Source organism: Lampetra fluviatilis, chromosome 73, assembly GCF_964198595.1.
Source record: "Lampetra fluviatilis chromosome 73, kcLamFluv1.1, whole genome shotgun sequence".
NCBI lineage: Eukaryota > Metazoa > Chordata > Hyperoartia > Petromyzontiformes > Petromyzontidae > Lampetra > Lampetra fluviatilis.
In genome coordinates this window covers 3,405,334-3,428,858 of record NC_136347.1, presented here as the reverse complement: position 1 = coordinate 3,428,858, position 23,525 = coordinate 3,405,334, and the positions used below count along the sequence as shown (strand labels likewise).

General features: G+C 58.8%; 1 protein-coding gene across 1 annotated transcript in view; it reads left to right on the top strand.

The window, feature by feature from the left end:
* LOC144953253 (N-alpha-acetyltransferase 15, NatA auxiliary subunit-like) overlaps nt 1–23,525 on the top strand; it is a 36,897-nt gene that overhangs the window by 9,897 nt on the left and 3,475 nt on the right. The window contains exons 2-10 of the mRNA XM_078883824.1: nt 3,219–3,303; nt 5,490–5,594; nt 10,666–10,823; nt 11,642–11,776; nt 12,615–12,768; nt 14,895–15,014; nt 16,651–16,746; nt 19,752–19,859; nt 20,294–20,365. Coding sequence (XP_078739950.1) covers nt 3,219–3,303; nt 5,490–5,594; nt 10,666–10,823; nt 11,642–11,776; nt 12,615–12,768; nt 14,895–15,014; nt 16,651–16,746; nt 19,752–19,859; nt 20,294–20,365 — 1,033 coding nt within the window. The remainder of the gene's footprint in view (nt 1–3,218; nt 3,304–5,489; nt 5,595–10,665; nt 10,824–11,641; nt 11,777–12,614; nt 12,769–14,894; nt 15,015–16,650; nt 16,747–19,751; nt 19,860–20,293; nt 20,366–23,525) is intronic.

The following is a 23,525-nucleotide window of genomic DNA, read 5'->3' as shown; positions in this document are numbered from 1 at the left end:
CTGCTGCTGTAGCTGCTGCTGTAGCTGCTGCTGTAGCTGCTGCTGTAGCTGCTGTTGTAGCTGCTGCTGTAGCTGCTGTGGTTGTAGCTGTTGTAGCTGCTGCTGTAGCTGCTGCTGTAGCTGCTGCTGTAGCTGCTGCTGTAGCTGCTGTGGTTGTAGCTGTTGTAGCTGCTGCTGTAGCTGCTGCTGTAGCTGCTGCTGTAGCTGCTGTGGTTGTAGCTGTTGTAGCTGCTGCTGTAGCTGCTGCTGTAGCTGCTGCTGTAGCTGCTGCTGTAGCTGCTGTGGTTGTAGCTGTTGTAGCTGCTGCTGTAGCTGCTGCTGGAGCTGCTGTGGCTGTAGCTGCTGTGGCTGTAGCTGTTGTAGCTGCTGCTGTAGCTGCTGTAGCTGCTGCTGCTGTAGCTGCTGCTGTAGCTGCTGCTGTAGCTGCTGCTGTAGCTGCTGCTGTAGCTGCTGCTGTAGCTGCTGCTGGAGCTGCTGCTGGAGCTGCTGTGGCTGTAGCTGCTGTGGCTGTAGCTGTTGTAGCTGCTGCTGTAGCTGCTGTAGCTGCTGTAGCTGCTGCTGCTGTAGCTGCTGCTGTAGCTGCTGCTGTAGCTGCTGTGGTTGTAGCTGTTGTAGCTGCTGCTGTAGCTGCTGCTGGAGCTGCTGTGGCTGTAGCTGCTGTGGCTGTAGCTGTTGTAGCTGCTGCTGTAGCTGCTGTAGCTGCTGCTGCTGTAGCTGCTGCTGTAGCTGCTGCTGTAGCTGCTGCTGTAGCTGCTGCTGTAGCTGCTGCTGTAGCTGCTGCTGGAGCTGCTGTGGCTGTAGCTGCTGTGGCTGTAGCTGTTGTAGCTGCTGCTGTAGCTGCTGTAGCTGCTGTAGCTGCTGCTGCTGTAGCTGCTGCTGTAGCTGCTGCTGTAGCTGCTGTGGTTGTAGCTGTTGTAGCTGCTGCTGTAGCTGCTGCTGGAGCTGCTGTGGCTGTAGCTGCTGTGGCTGTAGCTGTTGTAGCTGCTGCTGTAGCTGCTGTAGCTGCTGCTGCTGTAGCTGCTGCTGTAGCTGCTGCTGTAGCTGCTGCTGTAGCTGCTGCTGTAGCTGCTGCTGTAGCTGCTGCTGCTGTAGCAGCTGCTGCTGTACAAGCAGCTGCTGCTGTAGCTGCTGCTGTAGCTGCTGCTGCTGTAGCAGCTGCTGCTATAGCTGTAGCTGCTGCTGCCGTAGCTGCTGCTGTGGCTGTAGCTGCTGCTGTAGCTGCTGCTGTAGCTGATGCTGTGGCTGCTACTGCAGCTGCTGCTGTAGCTGCTGCTGTAGCTGCTGCTGCTGTAGCTGCTGCTGCTGTAGCTGCTGCTGTAGCTGCTGCTGTAGCTGCTGCTGTAGCTGCTGCTGTAGCTGCTGCTGCTGTAGCAGCTGCTGCTGTACAAGCAGCTGCTGCTGTAGCTGCTGCTGTAGCTGCTGCTGCTGTAGCTGATGCTGTGGCTGCTACTGCAGCTGCTGCTGTAGCTGCTGCTGTAGCTGCTGCTGGAGCTGCTGTGGCTGTAGCTGCTGTGGCTGTAGCTGTTGTAGCTGCTGCTGTAGCTGCTGTAGCTGCTGTAGCTGCTGCTGCTGTAGCTGCTGCTGTAGCTGCTGCTGTAGCTGCTGTGGTTGTAGCTGTTGTAGCTGCTGCTGTAGCTGCTGCTGGAGCTGCTGTGGCTGTAGCTGCTGTGGCTGTAGCTGTTGTAGCTGCTGCTGTAGCTGCTGTAGCTGCTGCTGCTGTAGCTGCTGCTGTAGCTGCTGCTGTAGCTGCTGCTGTAGCTGCTGCTGTAGCTGCTGCTGTAGCTGCTGCTGCTGTAGCAGCTGCTGCTGTACAAGCAGCTGCTGCTGTAGCTGCTGCTGTAGCTGCTGCTGCTGTAGCAGCTGCTGCTATAGCTGTAGCTGCTGCTGCCGTAGCTGCTGCTGTGGCTGTAGCTGCTGCTGTAGCTGCTGCTGTAGCTGATGCTGTGGCTGCTACTGCAGCTGCTGCTGTAGCTGCTGCTGTAGCTGCTGCTGCTGCTGTAGCTGCTGCTGCTGTAGCTGCTGCTGTAGCTGCTGCTGTAGCTGCTGCTGTAGCTGCTGCTGCTGTAGCAGCTGCTGCTGTACAAGCAGCTGCTGCTGTAGCTGCTGCTGTAGCTGCTGCTGCTGTAGCAGCTGCTGCTATAGCTGTAGCTGCTGCTGCCGTAGCTGCTGCTGTGGCTGTAGCTGCTGCTGTAGCTGATGCTGTGGCTGCTACTGCAGCTGCTGCTGTAGCTGCTGCTGTAGCTGCTGCTGCTGTAGCTGCTGCTGCTGTAGCTGCTGCTGTAGCTGCTGCTGTAGCTGCTGCTGCTGTAGCTGCTGCTGTAGCTGCTGCTGTAGCTGCTGCTGTGGCTGCTGCTGCAGCTGCTGCTGTAGCTGCTGCTGTAGCTGCTGTGGCTGTAGCTGCTGCTGTAGCTGCTGCTGTAGCTGCTGCTGTAGCTGCTGCTGTAGCTGCTGCTGTAGCTGATGCTGTAGCTGCTGCTGTAGCTGCTGCTGTAGCTGCTGCTGTAGCTGCTGCTGTAGCTGCTGCTGTAGCTGATGCTGTAGCTGCTGCTGTAGCTGCTGCTGTAGCTGCTGCTGTAGCTGCTGCTGTAGCTGCTGCTGCTGCTGTTGCTGCTGCTGCTGTAGCTGCTGTTGTAGCTGCTGCTGTAGCTGCTGCTGTTGTGGCTGCTGCTGTTGTGGCTGCTGCTGTAGCTGCTGCTGCTGTAGCTGCTGCTGTAGCTGCTGCTGTAGCTGCTGCTGTAGCTGCTGCTGTAGCTGCTGCTGTTGTAGCTGCTGCTGTAGCTGCTGCTGCTGCTGTAGCTGCTGCTGTAGCTGCTGCTGTAGCTGCTGCTGTAGCTGCTGCTGCTGTAGCTGCTGCTGTAGCTGCTGCTGCTGTAGCTGCTGCTGTAGCTGCTGCTGTAGCTGCTGTGGCTGTTGTAGCTGCTGCTGTAGCTGCTGCTGTTGTAGCTGCTGCTGTAGCTGCTGCTGCTGTAGCTGCTGCTGTAGCTGCTGTGGCTGTTGTAGCTGCTGCTGTAGCTGCTGCTGCTGTAGCTGCTGCTGTAGCTGCTGCTGCTGTAGCTGCTGCTGTAGCTGCTGCTGTAGCTGCTGTGGCTGTTGTAGCTGCTGCTGTAGCTGCTGCTGTAGCTGCTGCTGTAGCTGCTGTGGCTGTAGCTGTTGATGCTGTAGCTGCTGTAGCTGCTGTCGCTGTAGCTGATGCTGTAGTCTGATGTTTGTCTCCACAGAAATGCTACGAACAAAAGCAGTACAAGAATGGTCTCAAGTTCTGCAAACAGATCCTCACCAACCCCAAGTTCTCCGAGCACGGGGGTAGGAAGCTCACCGTGAACCACGCTCGCTCACCCACCCGCTCGCTCACCCACTCACCCACTCACTCACCCACCCGCTCGCCCACCCACTCGCTCACTCACCCACCCACTCACCCACTCACCCACCCACTCACCCGCTCACCCACTCACCCGCTCGCCCACCCACTCGCTCACTCACCCACCCGCTCGCTCACCCACTCACCCACTCACCCACTCACCCACTCACTTGGCCACTCGCCCGCCCACTCGTCCGCCTACTCGCCCATCCACTCACCCGCCCACCCACTCACCCGCTCGCCCACCCGCTCGCTCGCCTACTCATCCGCCCACCCACTCACCCGCCCACCCGTTCGCCTGCCCACCCACTCACCCGCCCGCCCACTCACTTGCCCACTCACCCGCCCACCCGCCCGCTCGCCCGCCCGCTCGCCCACCCGCTTGCTCGCCTACTCACCCACTCGCCCACCCACTCGCTCGCCCGCCCGCTCACCCACTCACCCGCTCGCCCACCCACTCACCCATCCACTCACCCGCCCGCCCACTCACCCGCCCACTCACTTGCCCACTCACCCGCCCACTCGCCCATCCACTCACCCGCTCGCCCACCCGCTCGCTCGCCTACTCACCCACTCGCCCGCTCGCCCGCCCGCCTACTCACCCGCTCGCCCACCCGCTCGCTCACCTACTCACCCACTCGCTCGCCCGCTCACCCACTCGCCCACCCGCTCGCCCGCCTACTCACCCACTCGCCCGCCCACTCACCCATTCACTCACCCACTCACTCACCCGCCCACCCACTCACCCATCCACTCACCCGCCCACTCACCCGCCCACTCACCCGCTCGCCCACCCGCTCACTCGCCTACTCACCCGCTCGCCCACCCGCTCGCTTGCCTACTCACCCGCTCGCCCACCCGCTCACTCGCCTACTCACCCGCTCGCCCACCCGCTCGCTTGCCTACTCACCCACTCACCCACCCACTCACCCATCCACTCACCCGCCCGCCCGCCCACTCACCCGCCCACCCACTTGCCCACTCACCCACCCACTCACCCGCCCACCCACTTGCCCACTCACCCACCCACTCACCCCGCCCGCCCACTCACCCGCCCACCCACTTGTTCACTCACCCACCCACTCACCCGCCCACTCGCCCGCCCACTCGCTCGCCTACTCACCCACTCGCTCACCCGCTCGCCCGCCTACTCACCCACTCGCCCGCCCACTCGCCCACCCACTCACCCGCTCGCCCACCCGCTCGCTCGCCTACTCACCCACTCGCCCGCCCGCTCGCTCGCTCGCCTACTCACCCGCCCACTCACCCGCCCGCTCGCCCCGCCCACTCACCCGCTCGCCCACCCGCTCACTCGCCCGCTCACCCACCCGCCCGCCCGCTCGCCCGCCTACTCACCCACTCGCCCGCCCACTCGCCCACCCACTCACCCGCTCGCCCCACCCGCTCGCTCGCCTACTCACCCACTCGCCCGCCCGCTCGCTCGCTCGCCTACTCACCCGCCCACTCGCCCGCCCACTCACCCGCCCACTCACCCGCCCACCCACTCACCCGCTCGCCCACCCGCTCGCTCGCCTACTCACCCACTCGCCCCGCTCGCCCACCTTCTCACCCGCTCGCCCACCCGCTCGCTCACCCATCCACTCACTCGTCCGCTCACTCACCCACTCGTTCACCCACTCGCTCACCCGCCCACCCACTCACCCATCCACTCACCCGCCCACTCACCCGCCCCGCTCGCCCGCCCACTCACCCGCTCGCCCAACCGCTCGCTTGCCTACTCACCCGCTCGCCCACCCGCTCACTCGCCCGCTCACCCACCCGCCCGCCCGCTCGCCCGCCTACTCACCCACTCGCCCGCCCACTCGCCCACCCACTCACCCGCTCGCCCACCCGCTCGCTCGCCTACTCACCCACTCGCCCGCACCGCTCGCTCGCTCGCCTACTCACCCGCCCACTCGCCCGCCCACTCACTCACCCACTCACCCACTCACCCACCCACTCACCCATCCACTCACCCGCCCGCCCACTCACCCGCCCACCCACTTGCCCACTCACCCACCCACTCACCCCGCTCGCCCACTCACCCGCCCACCCACTTGCCTACTCACCCACTCACTCACCCGCTCGCCCGCCTACTCACCCACCCACCCGCCCGCTCGCCCGCCCGCAGAGACGCTGGCCATGAAGGGGCTGACGCTGAACTGCGTGGGCAAGAAGGAGGAGGCGTACGAATACGTGCGTCGCGGCCTGCGGAACGACCTCAAGAGCCACGTCTGTATCCTCCTACTCAGTCGCTCTCGCGCGCTCGCTCACGTACTCGCTCACGCGCTCACTCACGCGCTCGCTCGATCGCTCGCATACACACTCACTCACTCACTCGCTCACGTACTCACACACGCGCTCACGCGCTCGCTCACGCGCTCACTCACGCACTCGCTCGATCGCTCGCATACACACTCACTCGCTCACGTACTCGCTCACGCGCTCACTCACGCGCTCACTTCGCTCGATCGCTCACTCACGCACTCACTCACGCGCTCGCTCGCTCACACGCTCACTCACGCGCTCGCTCACTCATTCACTCACGCACTCGCTCGATCGTTCGCATACACACTCACTCACTCGCTCACTCGCTCACACGCTCACTCACGCGCTCGCTCACTCACTCACTCGCTCACTCACTCACGCACTCACGTACTCACACACGCGCTCACTCACTCGCTCACTCGCTCACTCACTCACGCACTCACGTACTCACACACGCGCTCGCTCACTCACTCACTCGCTCACTCACTCACGCACTCACGTACTCACACACGCGCTCACTCACTCGCTCGCGCACACGCTCACTCGCTCACTCGCTCACTCACTCATTCGCGCGCTCGCTCACTCGCTCGCTCACTCACGCACTCACTCACGCGCTCGCTCACTCGCTCGCTCGCTCGCCCCGCGCACGCGCTCGCTCACTCACGTACTCACACACGCTCACTCACGCACTCGCATACACACTCACTCACTCACTTACTCGCTCACTCACTCACGCGCTCACACACGCGCTCACTCACTCGCTCGCGCACACGCTCACATCGCTCGCTCGCTCACTCACTCATTCGCGCGCTCGCTCACTCACTCACTTACTCGCTCACTCACTCACGTACTCACACACGCGCTCACTCACTCGCTCGCGCACACGCTCACTCGCTCGCTCGCTCACTCACTCATTCGCGCGCCTCGCTCGCGCACTCACATACTCACTCGCTCGATCGCTCACTCGCTCACGTACTCGCTCACGCGCTCACTCGCATACTCACACACGCGCTCACGTACTCACACACGCGCTCACTCACGCGCTCACTCACTCGCTCGATCGCTCACTCACGCACTCACGCGCTCGCTCACTCACTCGCTCGCTCGCCCGCGCACGCGCTCGCTCACTCACGTACTCACACACGCGCTCACTCACGCACTCGCATACACACTCACTCACTCGCTCACTCACTCACAGCGCTCACTCACTCGCTCGCTCCCTCGCTCACGTACTCACTCACTCGGTCACGTACTCACTCACTCGCTCACGTACTCACTTGCTCACTCACGCACTCACTCACGCACTCACATACACACGCTCTCACGCGCTCACTTCGCTCACTCGCTCGCTCACTCACTCACGCGCTCGCTCACTCACGCGCTCGCTCGCTCACTCACTCGCTCGCTCGCTCGCTCACTCACGCACTCACCCGCTCGCTCGCGCACTCACGCGCTCGCTCACTCACATACGCACTCACGTACTCACTCACGCACTCGCTCACTCATTCACTCACTCGCTCACTCACGCACGCGCTCGCTCACTCACTCACGTACTCACTCACTCACGCACTCGCTCACTCATTCACTCACTCGCTCACTCACGCACGCGCTCGCTCGCTCACTCACGTACTCACTCACTCACGCACGCGCTCACTCGCTCACGCGCTCACTCGCTCGCTCACACACTCACTCACTCGCTCACGCACTCACTCACTCGCTCACACACTCACTCACTCGCTCACGCACTCACTCACGTACTCACTCGCTCACGTACTCACATACACACGCTCTCACGCGCTCACTCTCTCACTCGCTCACTTCGCTCACGCACTCGCTCACTCGCTCACTCACGTACTCACTCACTCACGCACGCGCTCACTCGCTCACCTGCGCTCACTCGCTCGCTCACACACTCACTCACTCGCTCACGCACTCACTCACGTACTCACTCGCTCACGTACTCACATACACACGCTCTCACCCGCTCACTCTCTCACTCGCTCACTCGCTCACGCACTCGCTCACTCGCTCACTCACGCTCGCACTCACTCACTCAGCGCTCACTCACGCACTCGCTCACTCACTCACCCACCCACTCGCTCGCGCACTCGCTCACTCACGCACGCGCTCGCTCGCTCGCTCACGCACTCACTCACGCACTCACTCGCTCGCTCGCTCACTCGGTCGCTCACACACGCGCTCACTCGCTCGCTCACTCACTCACTCACTCGCTCACTCACTCACTCACTCGCTCACTCACTCACTCGCTCACTCACTCACGCACTCACTCGCTCGCTCGCTCACTCGGTCGCTCACACATGCGCTCACTCGCTCGCTCACTCACTCGCTCACTCGCTCACTTCGCTCACTCACTCACTCGCTCACTCACTCACGCACTCACTCGCTCGCTCGCTCACTCGGTCGCTCACACATGCGCTCACTCGCTCGCTCACTCACTCGCTCACTCGCTCACTCGCTCACTCGCTCACTCACTCACTCGCTCACTCACTCACGCACTCACTCACCCGCTCGCTCGCGCACTCACGCGCTCGCTCACGCGCTCACATACTCACTCACGCGCTCACTCACTCACGCACTCACTCGCTCACTCACTCGCTCACATCGCTCGCTCACTCACTCACTCACTCACTTACTCGCTCACTCACTCACGCACTCACTCACCCGCTCGCTCGCGCACTCACGCGCTCGCTCACTCACATACGCACTCACGTACTCACTCACTCACGCACTCGCTCACTCATTCACTCACTCGCTCACTCACGCACGCGCTCGCTCGCTCACTCACCTACTCACTCATTCACGCACGCGCTCACTCGCTCACGCGCTCGCTCACACACTCACTCACTCACTCGCTCACGCACTCACTCACGTACTCACTCGCTCACGTACTCACATACACACGCTCTCACGCGCTCACTCTCTCACTCGCTCACTCGCTCACGCACTCGCTCACGCACTCGCTCACTCGCTCACTCACGCTCGCACGCGCTCGCTCACTCACGTACTCACTCACTCACGCACGCGCTCACCTCGCTCACGCGCTCACTCACTCGCTCGCTCACACACTCACTCACTCGCTCACGCACTCGCTCACTCGCTCACTCACGCTCGCTCGCACTCACTCACTCAGCGCTCACTCACGCACTCGCTCACTCACACACTCACTCACTCGCTCACGCACTCGCTCACTCACTCACTCGCTCACTCACACACTCACTCACTCGCTCACTCACACACTCACTCACTCGCTCACGCACTCGCTCACAGCACTCGCTCACTCACGCTCGCACTCACTCACTCACTCAGCGCTCACTCACGCACTCGCTCACTCACTCACCCCACCCACTCGCTCGCGCACCTCGCTCACTCACGCACGCGCTCGCTCGCTCACGCACTCACTCACGCACTCGCTCACTCACGCACGCGCTCGCTCGCTCACGCACTCACTCACGCACTCGCTCACTCACGCACGCGCTCGCTCGCTTCGCTCACGCACTCACTCACGCACTCACTCGCTCGCTCGCTCACTCGGTCGCTCACACATGCGCTCACTCGCTCGCTCGCTCACTCGCTCACTCGCCTCACTCGCTCACTTCGCTCACTCACTCACTCACTCGCTCACTCACGCACTCACTCACTCGCTCACTCACTCGCTCACTCGCTCACTCGCTCACTTCGCTCACTCACTCACTCGCTCGCTCACTCACTCACTCACTCGCTCACTCACACTGGTGGACAGGTGATTGGTGGACAGCGAAACAGGCAATTGGTGGACAGCGAGACAGGCGATGGTTGTGGTGGTTGTTGTGGTTGTTGTGGTTGTTGTGGTTGTTGCTGTTGCCTGCAGTACACAGACCTCGTTTTTCCTTAACCCCCGCTCCCATGATGGTGGTTGTGGCCGTGGTTGTTGCGGTTGTTGTGGTTGTTGCTGTGGTTGTTGCTGTGGTTGTTGCTGTGGTTGTTGCTGTGGTTGTTGCTGTGGTTGTTGTTGTTGCTGTGGTTGTTGTTGTGGTTGTTGCTGTGGTTGTTGTTGTTGCTGTGGTTGTTGTTGTGGTTGTTGTTGTTGCTGTGGTTGTTGCTGTGGTTGTTGCTGTGGTTGTTGTTATTGCTGTGGTTGTTGTTGTGGCTCTTGCTGTGGCTGTTGTCGTTGCTGTGGTTGTTGCTGTGGCTGTTGTCGTTGCTGTGGTTGTTGCTGTGGCTGTTGTCGTTGCTGTGGTTGTTGCTGTGGTTGCTGTTGTGGTTCTTGTTGTTGCTGTGGTTGTTGTTGCTGTGGTGGTTGTTATGGTTGTTGCTGTGGTTGTTGTTGTTACTGTGGCTGTTGTTGTGGTTGTTGTTGTTGCTGTGTTTATTGTTGTTGCTGCGTTTGTTGTCGTCGGTGCGGTTGTTGTTGTTGTTGTTGCTGTGGTGGTTGTTGTTGCTGTGGTTGTTGCTGTGGTTGCTGTGGTTTTTGCGGTTGTTGCTGTCTTGTTGTTCTGTTTGCTGTCGTCGCTGCGGTTGTTGCGTTGTTGTCGTTGCCACGGATGTTGTCGTTGCCGCGGTTGTTGTTGTTGCTGTGGTTGTTGTTGTTGCTGTGGTTGTTGTTGTTGCTGTGGTTGTTGCTGTGGTTGTTGTTGTTGCTGTGGTTGTTGCTGTGGTTGTTGTTGTTGCTGTGGTTGTTGTTGTTGCCGTGGTTGTTGTTGTTGCCGTGGTTGTTGCTGTGGTTGTTGCTGTGGTTTTTGCGGTTGTTGCTGTGGTTGTTGCTGTGGTTTTTGCGGTTGTTGCTGTCTTGTTGTTTCTGTTTGCTGTCGTCGCTGCGGTTGTTGCGTTGTTGCGGTTGTTGTTGTTGCCGTTGCTGTGGTTGTTGTTGTGGTTGTTGTTGTTGCCGTGGTTGTTGCTGTGGTTGTTGCTGTGGTTGTTGCTGTGGTTGTTGCCGTGGTTGTTGCTGTGCTTTTTGCTGTGGTTGTTGCTGTGGTTGTTGCCGTGGTTGTTGCTGTGGTTGTTGCTGTGGTTGTTGCGTGCCGGGGTGGTTGCCGGGGCAGGCTGGCACGTGTACGGGCTGCTGCAGCGCTCGGACAAGAAGTACGACGAGGCCATCAAGTGCTACCGGAACGCGCTCAAGTGGGACCGCGACAACCTGCAGATCCTGCGGGACCTGTCGCTGCTGCAGATCCAGATGAGGGATCTCGAGGGTTACCGGGTAACATGTGTGGTGGTGGTGGTGGTTGTGGTGATGGTTGTGGTGGTGGTGGGGGTGGTGGTGGTAATGATGGTGGTGGGGGTGGTGGTGGTGGTTGTGGTGGTGGTGGGGTGGGTGGGGGTGGGGAGATGTGGGTTAAGTGGTGGGGGGGGTCACCCGTGGTTTAACCGAGTCTCCCCCTTGCCCCCCCCTTGCCCCCCTTGCCCTCCCCCCCACTTTGCCCCACCCCCCCACCCCCTTGCCCCCCCCCCCCTTGCCCCCCCCCTTGCCCCCACCCACTTTGCCCCACCCCCCCCCCACCCCCTTGCCCCCCCCACCCCCTTGCCCCCCCCCTTGCCCCTCCCCCTTGCCCCCCCCACCCCCCTTGCCCCCCCCCCCTTGCCCCCCCCCTTGCCCCCCCCCTTGCCCCTCCCCCTTGCCCCCCCCACCCCCCTTGCCCCCCCCCTTGCCCCCCCCCTTGCCCCCCCCCCTTGCCCCCCCCGCCCCCTTGCCCCCCCCCTTGCCCCTCCCCCTTGCCCCCCCCACCCCCCTTGCCCCTCCCCCTTGCCCCCCCCACCCCCCTTGCCCCCCCCCTTGCCCCCCCCCCTTGCCCCCCCCGCCCCCTTGCCCCCCCCTTGCCCCTCCCCCTTGCCCCCCCCACCCCCCTTGCCCCCCCCCTTGCCCCCCCCCTTGCCCCCCCCACTTGCCCCCCCCCTTGCCCCTCCCCCTTGCCCCCCCCTTGCCCCTCCCCCTTGCCCTCCCCACCCCCCTTGCCCCCCCCCCCCCCCCCTTGCCCCCCCCCTTGCCCCCCCCCCCGTCGTCCTGCTACGAGGTCACAGGAGACACGCTACCAGCTGCTGCAGCTGCGCCCTGGGCAGCGAGCATCGTGGATTGGCTACGCCATCGCGTACCACCTGCTGCGCGACCACGACATGGCCCTGCAGATCCTGGACGAGTTCCGCAAGACGCAGCAGGTGAGGTGGGGGGTGGTGGGGGGGTGGTGGGGGGAAGTGGGGGGTGGTGGGGGGTGGTGGGGGGCAAGGCACGCCATCGCGTACCACCTGCTGCGCGACCACGACATGGCTCTGCAGATCCTGGACGAGTTCCGCAAGACGCAGCAGGTGAGGGGGGGTGGTGGGGGGGAAGTGGGGGGAAGTGGGGGGAAGGTGGGGGGAGGTGGGGGGTGGTGGGGGGAAGTGGGGGGTGGTGGGGGGGCAAGGCACGACATGGCGCTGCAGATTCTGGACGAGTTTCGCAAGACACAGCAGGTGAGGGGGGGTGGTGGGGGGAGGTGGGGGGGGAAGTGGGGGGAAGGTGGGGGGAGGTGGGGGGAGGTGGGGGGCAAGGCAAGGGTGGAGGGGTTCCATGGTTGTCCACCTCCACCACACCCCACCCACCGAGAATTGACCAATGAGTGTCCACCCCACCTCCACCCCCCCCGCCACCCCCCGAGAATTGACCAATGATTGTCCACCCCACCTCCACCACACCCCCAACCCACCGAGTATTGACCAACGATTGTCCACCCCACCTCCACCACACACCCCTCAGCCGAGTATTGACCAATGATTGTCCACCCCACCTCCACCACACACCCCTCAGCCGAGTATTGACCAATGATTGTCCACCCCACCTCCCCGCCAGCCGAATATCCACCAATGATTGTCCACCCATGGATGTTCACCCCACTCCCTTTGCCCCGCACCCCCCGAGTATCGACCAATGATTGTCCACCCCACCTCCCCCCCCAGCCGAATATCTACCAATGATTGTCCACCAATGATTGTCCACCCCCTCCCCCGGGTTGCCCAGGTGACGCCCAACAAGGTGGACTACGAGCTGTCGGAGCTGCTGCTCTACCAGGTGGAGGTGCTGAAGGAGGCGAGTCGCTGGAGAGAGGCGCTCACCCACCTTGACTCTCACGAGAAGCACATCTGTGACAAGCTGTCTGTGCAGGAGTTCAGGGGTGAGTGGTGAGGGTGAGCGGTGAGTGTGAGGGGTGAGTGGTGAGTGTGGGGGGTGAGTGGTGAGTGTGGGGGGTGAGTGGTGAGTGTGGGGGGTGAGTGTGGAGAGAGGCGCTCACCCACCTTGACTCTCACGAGAAGCACATCTGTGACGAGCTGTCCGTGCAGGAGTTCAGGGGTGAGTGGTGAGGGTGAGCGGTGAGTGTGAGGGGTGAGTGGTGAGTGTGGGGGGTGAGTGGTGAGTGTGGGGGGTGAGTGGTGAGTGTGGGGGGTGAGTGTGGAGAGAGGCGCTCACCCACCTTGACTCTCACGAGAAGCACATCTGTGACAAGCTGTCCGTGCAGGAGTTCAGGGGTGAGTGGTGAGGGTGAGCGGTGAGTGTGAGGGGTGAGTGGTGAGTGTGGGGGGTGAGTGGTGAGTGTGGGGGGTGAGTGGTGTGTGTGGGGGGTGAGTGTGGAGAGAGGCGCTCACCCATCTTGACTCTCACGAGAAGCACATCTGTGACAAGCTGTCCGTGCAGGAGTTCAGGGGTGAGTGGTGAGGGTGGGGGGTGAGTGTGAGGGTGAGCGGTGAGTGTGGGGGGTGAGTGGTGAGCGTGGGGGGTGAGTGTGAGTGGTGAGCGTGGGGGGTGAGTGTGAGTGGTGAGCGTGGGGGGTGAGTGTGAGTGGTGAGCGTGGGGGGTGAGTGGTGAGGGTGGAGGGTGAGGGTGAGCGGTGAGTGTGGGGGGTGAGCGGTGAGTGTGGGGGGTGAGTGGTGAGCGTGGGGGGTGAGTGTGGAGAGAGGCGCTCACCCACCTTGACTCTCACGAGAAGCACATCTGTGACGAGCTCTCCGTGCAGGAGTTCAGGGGTGAGTGGTGAGGGTGAGCGGTGAGGGTGGGGGGTGAGTGGTGAGGGTGGGGGGTGAGTGGTGATAGTAGGGGTTAGTGGTGAGGGTGTCTGTGTGTGTGTGTGACGTGTCTGTGTGTGTGTCCGTGTGTGTGTGTGTGACGTGTCTGTGTGTGTCTCTGTGTGTGACGTGTGTGTGTGTGTGACGTGTCTGTGTGTGTCTGTGTGTTTGTGTGTGTCTGTGTGTGTGACGTGTCTGTGTGTGTGTCTCTGTGTGTGTGTCCGTGTGTGTGTGTGTGACGTGTCTGTGTGTGTCTCTGTGTGTGACGTGTCTGTGTGTGTGTCTGTGTGTTTGTGTGTGTGTCTGTGTGTGTGATGTGTCTGTGTGTGTGTCTTTGTGTGTGTGTCTGTGTGTGTGTCTCAAGCTGTGTCTGTGCGAGGAGGCTTCCCAGGTGTACCGCGCTCTGTGTGTGTGTCTGTGTGTGTGTTTGTGTGTGTGTGTTTGTGTGTGTGTGTCTGTGTGTGACACGTGTCTGTGTGTGTGTGTCTGTGTGTGACACGTGGCTGTGTGTGTGTGTCTGTGTGTGTCTCTGTGTGTGACGTGTCTTTGTGTGTCTGTGTGTGTGTGGCGTGTCTTTGTGTGTCTGTGTGTCTCTGTGTGTGACGTGTGTGTCTGTGTGTGTCTCTGTGTGTGTGTGTGTGTGTCTGTGTGTGTCTCTGTGTGTGACGTGTCTGTCTGTGTTTGTCTGTGTGTGTGTCTGTGTGTGTGTGTGTATCTCTGTGTGTGACTTGTGTGTGTGTGTCTGTGTGTGACACGTGTCTGTGTCTCGCCCCGCGTGTAGGTGAGCTGTGTCTCAAGCTGTGTCTGTGCGAGGAGGCGTCCCAGGTGTACCGCGCTCTGTGTGTCTCTGTGTGTGTGTGTGTCTGTGTGTGTGACGTGTCTGTGTGTGACACGTGTCTGTGTGTCTCGCCCCGCGTGTAGGTGAGCTGTGTCTCAAGCTGTGTCTGTGCGAGGAGGCGTCCCAGGTGTACCGCGCTCTGTGTGTCTCTGTGTGTGTGTGTGTCTGTGTGTGACACGTGTCTGTGTGTGACACGTGTCTGTGTGTGACACGTGTCTGTGTGACGTGTCCGTGTCTCGCCCCGCGTGCAGGTGAGCTGTGCCTCAAGCTGTGTCTGTGCGAGGAGGCTTCCCAGGTGTACCGCGCTCTGTGTGTCTCTGTGTGTGTGTGTGTCTGTGTGTGACACGTGTCTGTGTGTGACACGTGTCTGTGTGACGTGTCCGTGTCTCGCCCCGCATGCAGGTGAGCTGTGTCTCAAGCTGTGTCTGTGCGAGGAGGCGTCCCAGGTGTACCGCGCTCTGCTTGATCGCAACCCCGAGAACACGGCCTACTACGCGGGACTCGAGGCAGCCCTCAAGCCAGGTGCGCACACTCCACACGCCTGATGATGACGACGACGATGATGATGATGATGATGAGGAGGGTACTGCTTGTGGTGATGGTGGTGCTGGTGGTGGTGATGGTGGTGATGATGGTGGTGGTAGTGGTGATGCTGGTGGTGGTGGTGATGGTGGTGATGGTGGTGGTGATGGTGGTGATGATGGTGGTGGTGGTGGTGGTGATGGTGGTGGTGGTGGTGGTGATGGTGGTGATGATGGTGGTGATGATGGTGGTGGTAGTGGTGATGCTGGTGGTGATGGTGGTGATGGTGGTGGTGATGGTGGTGATGATGGTGGTGGTGGTGGTGATGGTGGTGATGGTGGTGGTGATGGTGGTGATGATGGTGGTGGTGGTGATGCTGGTGGTGGTGGTGGTGGTGATGCTGGTGATAGTGGTGGTGATGGTGGTGATGGTGGTGATGGTGGTGGTGGTGATGGTGGTGATGGTGGTGGTGCTCATGCGGCTGATGATGATGCTGGTGATGATGATGATGCTGATAACTCGGCCTCAAACGAGTTACCTGGCGTAGCGGTGGCGTAGTAGCGAACATCGCTAGCACTGGGGGAGAGACAAAGGCGGCCGGGCGTGGTGGTGCTGGCCACCCCCCCCCCCTCTGTGTGTGTAGCCACAGTGCCGGTAGCCTTCATAGGCAGCGCTGCTGCTGCTACTAGAAGCACTTGCCCCTACAGCCTGCTAGAGGCTACACGGGGACCTTTGTGTCTACCTTCACAGACACTGCTGCTGCTGCTGCTACTAACAGCACTTGCCCCTGCAGCCTGCTAGAGGCTACACGGGGGAGCTTTGTCTTGTCTGTGTTGGCGTGTGTGTGTCTGAGTGTGTCTGAGTGTGTGTGTCTGTGTGTGTGTATTGGTGTGTGTGTCTGTGTTTGTGTGTGTCTATGTGTGTGTATCTGTGTTTCTGTCTATCTGTGTGTGTGTTGGTGTGATTGTGTCTGTGTGTGTGTCGTGTGTGTGTATCTCTGTGTGTGTGTGTTGTGTGTCTTGTATGTGTGTTGGTGTGTGTGTGTCTCTGTGTCGGTGTGTGTCTGTCTGTGTGTCTGTGTGTGTGTGTGTCTGTGTCTGTGTGTGTGTGTGTCTGTGTGTGTGTCTGTGTGTGTGTGTGTGTCTGTGTGTGTGTCTCTGTGTGTGTGTGTGTGTCTGTGTGTGTGTGGTCTGTGTGTGTGTGTCTGTGTGGTGTGTGTCCTGTGTGTGTGTGTGTGTGTCTGTGTGTGTGTGTCTGTGTGTGTGTGTGTCTGTGTGTGTGTGTCGTGTGTGTGTGTGTGTCTGTGTGTGTGTGTCTGTGTGTGTGTCTGTGTGTTGTGTGTGTGTGTGTCTGTGTGTGTGTGTGTCTGTGTGTCTGTGTGTGTGTGTCTGTGTGTGTGTGGTCGGTGTGTGTGTGGTGTCTGTGTGTGGTGTCTGTGTCTGTGTGTCTGTGTGTGTGTCTGTGTGTGTGTGTGTGTCTGGTGTGTGGTGTCGGTGTGTCTGTGTGTGTGTGTGTGTCCTGTGTGTATGTGTGTCCTTCATAGGTAGCGCTGCTCCTACTCGCGACGACTGACAGCCCCTTGCCCCTCCAGCTCTGTGTGGCTACCTGGGTGAGCTTTGTCTGTGTGCGGCTCCAGGCTCTGTGGACGATCGCCTGAGAATCTACGAGGAGATGGAGGAGAGATTCCCGCGGGCCCTCGCCCCCACTCACCTGCCACTCACCTTCCTCACCGGTACTCACCACCACACTCACCACTACTACACTCACCACCACACTCACCACTACCACACTCACCACCACCACACTCACCACCACACTCACCACTACTACACTCACCACCACACTCACCACTACCACACTCACCACCACCACACTCACCACCACACTCACCACTACTACACTCACCACCACACTCACCACTACCACACTCACCACCACCACACTCACCACCACACTCACCACTACTACACTCACCACCACACTCACCACCACACTCACCACTACTACACTCACCAACACACCTCACCACCACACTCACCACTATTACACTCACCACCACACTCACCACCACACTCACCACCACACTCACCACCACACTCACCACTACTCACCACCACACTCCCTCGCCCCCACTCACCTGCCGCTCACCTTCCTCACCGGTACTCACCAACACCACACTCACCACCACCCTCACCACCACACTCACCACCACACTCACCACCACACTCCCTCACCCCCACTCACCTGCCGCTCACCTTCCTCACCGGTACTCACCAACACCACACTCACACACCACACTCACCACCACACTCACCACCACACTCACCACTACTCACCACCACACTCCCTCGCCCCCACTCACCTGCCGCTCACCTTCCTCACCGGTACTCACCAACACACACTCACCACCACACTCACCACCACACTCACCACCACACTCACCACCACACTCCCTCGCCCCCACTCACCTGCCGCTCACCTTCCTCACCGGTGCTCACCAACACCACACTCACCACCCACACTCACCACCACACTCACCACCACACTCACCACCACACTCACCACCACACTCACCACTACCACACTCACCACCACACTCACCACCACACTCACCACCACACTCACCACCACACTCACCACTACTACACTCACCACCACACTCACCACCACACTCACCACCACACTCACCACCACACTCACCACTACCACACTCACCACCACACTCACCACCACACTCACCACCACACTCACCACCACACTCACCACTACTACACTCACCACCACACTCACCACCACACTCACCCACCACACTCACCACCACACTCACCACTACCACACTCACCACCACACTCACCACCACACTCACCACTACCACACTCACCACCACACTCACCACCACACTCACCACTACACACTCACCACTACTACACTCACCACCACACTCACCACTACTACACTCACCACCACACTCACCAGCACACTCACCACTACCACACTCACACCACCACACTCACCACCCACACTCACCACTACTACACTCACCACCACACTCACCACCACACTCACCACCACACTCACCACCACACTCACCCCACACCACACTCACCACTCACACTCACCACTCACCACCACACTCACCACCACACTCACCACCACACTCACCACCACACTCACCACCACACTCACCACCACACTCACCACCACACTCACCACCACACTCACCACTCACACTCACCACCACACTCACCACCACACTCACCACCACACTCACCACCACACTCACCACCACACTCACCACTCACACTCACCACTCACACTCACCACCACACTCACCACCACACTCACCACCACCACACTCACCACCACACTCACCACCACACTCACCACTACTACACTCACCACCACACTCACCCACCACACTCACCACTCACCACTCACCTCACCACCACACTCACCACCACACTCACCACCACACTCACCACCACACTCACCACCACACTCACCACCACACTCACCACTCACACCACTCACACTCACCACCACACTCACCACCACTCACCACCACACTCACCACCACACTCACCACTCACACTCACTCACCGCTACTCACCACACACACTCACCTACCGCTCACCTTACTCACCGTTACTCACCACACACACTCACCTACCGCTCACCTTACTCACCTGTGTACCTGTGTGTGTGTACAGGTGACGTGTTCACTCTAACAGTGACCTGTACCTGTGTGTGTGTCCAGGTGAGGTGTTCACTCTAGCAGTGACCTGTACCTGTGTGTGTGTGTCCAGGTGAGGTGTTCACTCTAACAGTGACCTGTACCTGTGTGTGTGTGTGTACAGGTGAGGTGTTCCACTCTAGCAGTGACCTGTACCTGTGTGTGTGTGTGTGTGTACAGGTGAGGTGTTCACTCTAGCAGTGACCTGTACCTGTGTGTGTGTGTGTGTGTGTCCAGGTGAGGTGTTCACTCTAGCAGTGACCTGTACCTGTGTGTGTGTGTGTACAGGTGAGGTGTTCCACTCTAGCAGTGACCTGTACCTGTGTGTGTGTGTGTACAGGTGAGGTGTTCACTCTAGCAGTGACCTGTACCTGTGTGTGTGTCCAGGTGAGGTGTTCACTCTAGCAGTGACCTGTACCTGTGTGTGTGTGTGTGTACAGGTGAGGTGTTCACTCTAGCAGTGGCCTGTACCTGTGTGTGGGTGTGTACAGGTGAGGTGTTCACTCTAACAGTGACCTGTACCTGTGTGTGTGTGTACAGGTGAGGTGTTCACTCTAACAGTGACCTGTACCTGTGTGTGTGTCCAGGTGAGGTGTTCACTCTAACAGTGACCTGTACCTGTGTGTGTGTCCAGGTGAGGTGTTCACTCTAACAGTGACCTGTACCTGTGTGTGTGTGTGTGTGTACAGGTGAGGTGTTCACTCTAGCAGTGACCTGTACCTGTGTGTGTGTCCAGGTGAGGTGTTCACTCTAACAGTGACCTGTACCTGTGTGTGTGTGTGTGTACAGGTGAGGTGTTCACTCTAGCAGTGACCTGTACCTGTGTGTGTGTGTGTGTACAGGTGAGGTGTTCACTCTAGCAGTGACCTGTACCTGTGTGTGTGTGTGTGTGTCCAGGTGAGGTGTTCACTCTAGCAGTGGACCTGTACCTGTGTGTGTGTGTGTGTCCAGGTGAGGTGTTCACTCTAACAGTGACCTGTACCTGTGTGTGTGTGTGTGTCCAGGTGAGGTGTTCCGCTCGAGGATTGATCGTTACCTGCGAAGGAATTTCACCAAGGGCTGTCACCCCCCTCCTTGTGTCACTCAAGTCGCTGTACAGGGACCCCCAGAAGGTGTGTGTGTGTCTGTGTGTGTGTGTCTGTGTGTGTGTGTGTGTCTGTGTGTGTGTGTCTGTGTGTGTGTGTCTGTGTGTGTGTGTGTGTGTCTGTGTGTGTGTGTCTGTGTGTGTCTGTGTGTGTGTGTCTGTGTGTGTCTGTGTGTGTGTGTCTGTGTGTGTGTGTGTGTCTGTGTGTGTGTGTGTGTCTGTGTGTGTGTGTGTGTCTGTGTGTGTGTGTGTCTGTGTGTGTGTGTGTCTGTGTGTGTGTCTGTGTGTGTGTGGTGTCTGTGTGTGTGTCTGTGTGTGTGTGTCTGTGTGTGTGTGTCTGTGTGTGTGTGTCTGTTTGTGTCTTGTGTGTGTGTGTCTCTCTGTCTCTCCATGTCTCTTTCCGTGTCTCTCACCGTGTGTCCCACCGTGTGTCTGCCTCCCTACCCCCCCCCCCTCCCGCAGGTCTCCATCATCGAGACCTGGTTCTAGGCTACGAGTCTGCGCTGAAGTCCTGTGAGATGTACAGTCCGCAAGGTGACAGCACCACCATCATCACCACCATCATCACCATCAACAACACCACCATCATCACCATCAACAACACCACCATCACACACTATCATCACTACCACACCACCATCAACCACCACCCCACACACCCACCACCCACCACCACCAACAACACCACACCACCCACACACCACCCCCCACCCACCACCCACATCACCACAACACACACCACCACCACCACCACCACACCACCACCACCATCACACACACACCACCCCCATCATCACCACACAACACCACCATCACCACACACACCACCATCATCAACACCACCACCCACCCACTCACCACCACCACACCACCACCACAACACCACCACACACCACCACCACCACCACACACCCACCACCCCCATCAACACCACCACACACCACCACACACCATCAACCACACCACCCATCACTCACTACACACACCATCATCATCATCACCACCACCACCACAACCACCACCACACACCACCAACACCACCACACACCCACCACCACCACACCACCACAACACCACCACATCACCACCACACCACCACACACACCAACATCACAACACACCACACCACCACCACACCACACCACCCACACCCACCACCCATCACCACACACCACCACCACCATCACCAACCACCACACCACCACACACCATCACCACACCACCAACAACCACCACACACACCATCACCACCACCAACCCACCACCACAACCCATCACACACCACCACCACCACCACCATCACACACCACCACCACACCACCACCAACACCCACCAACACACCACACCACCACCAACACCATCACACACCACCCCACACCACCATCACTCACCACCATCAACACCACAACACCCACCACCATCAACACCATCACACACCACCACATCACCATCACACCACCACATCAACCATCACTCACCACCATCATCACCATCAACAACACCACCATCATCACCATCACTCACCACCATCATCACCATCAACAACACCACCATCATCACCATCACTCATCCCCACCATCATCACCATCAACAACACCATCATCACCATCACTCACCACCATCATCACCATCAACAACACCACCATCATCACCATCACTCACCACCATCATCACCATCAACAACACCATCATCACCATCACTCACCACCATCATCACCATCAACAACACCACCATCATCACCATCACTCATCACCACCATCATCACCATCAACAACACCATCATCACCATCACTCACCACCATCATCACCATCACTCACCACCATCATCAACCATCAACAACACCACCATCATCACCATCACTCATCACCATCATCACCATCAACAACACCATCATCACCATCACTCACCACCATCATCACCATCACTCACCACCATCATCACCATCAACAACACCACCATCATCACCATCACTCACCACCATCATCACCATCACTCATCACCACCATCATCACCATCATCATCACCATCACTCACCACCATCATCACCATCAACAACACCACCATCATCACCAATCACTCATCACCACCATCATCACCATCATCATCACCATCACTCACCACCATCATCACCATCAACAACACCACCATCATCACCATCACTCATCACCACCATCATCACCATCAACAACACCACCATCATCACCACCATCATCACCATCACTCATCACCACCATCATCACACCATCATCACCATCACTCATCACCACCATCACTCACTATCATCACCACAAGCATCATCACCACCATCACCGCCACCGTCACCACCATCATCATCATCACCACCACCACTATCATCACCACCGTCACTCACTATCATCACCACCATCACTATCATCACCATCACCGCCACCGTCACCGTCATCATCATCATCACCATCACTCACCATCATCATCATCACCATCACTCACCACCATCATCACCATCATCATCACCATCACTCACCACCATCATCACCATCAACAACACCACCATCATCACCATCACTCATCACCACCATCATCACCATCAACAACACCATCATCACCATCACTCACCACCATCATCACCATCAACAACACCACCATCATCACCATCACTCATCACCACCATCATCACCATCATCATCACCATCACTCACCACCATCATCACCATCAACAACACCACCATCATCACCATCACTCATCACCATCATCACCATCAACAACACCACCATCATCACCACCATCATCACCATCACTCATCACCATCACTCATCACCACCATCATCACCACCATCATCACCATCACTCATCACCACCATCACTCACTATCATCACCACAAGCATCATCACCACCATCACCGCCACCGTCACCACCATCATCATCATCACCACCACCATCATCACCACCGTCACTCACTATCATCACCACCATCACTATCATCACCATCACCGCCACCGTCACCGTCATCATCATCATCACCATCACTCACCATCATCATCATCACCATCACTCACCACCATCATCACCATCATCACCATCACTCACCACCATCATCACCATCAACAACACCACCATCATCACCATCACTCATCACCACCATCATCACCATCAACAACACCACCATCATCACCACCATCACCACCACCATCATCACCACCGTCACTCACTATCATCACCACCATCACTATCATCACCACCATCACCATCATCACTATCATCACTCACCACCACTGTTATCACCATCACTCACTGTCATCACCGTCATCACCACCATCACCACCACTATCATCACCACCATCATCACCACCATCACCACCATCATCATCACCACCATCACCACCATCATCACCACCATCATCACCACCACTATCATCACCACCACCACCATCACCATCATCATCATCACCACCATCATCACCACCATCACCACCATCATCATCACCACCATCACCACCATCATCACACCATCATCACCACCACTATCATCACCACCACCACCACCATCATCATCATCACACCATCATCAATCATCATCATCACCACCATCATCATCATCACCACCATCACCACCATCATCATCATCACCACCATCACCACCATCACTATCATCACCACCATCACCACCATCACTATCATTACCACCATCACCACCATCACTATCATCACCA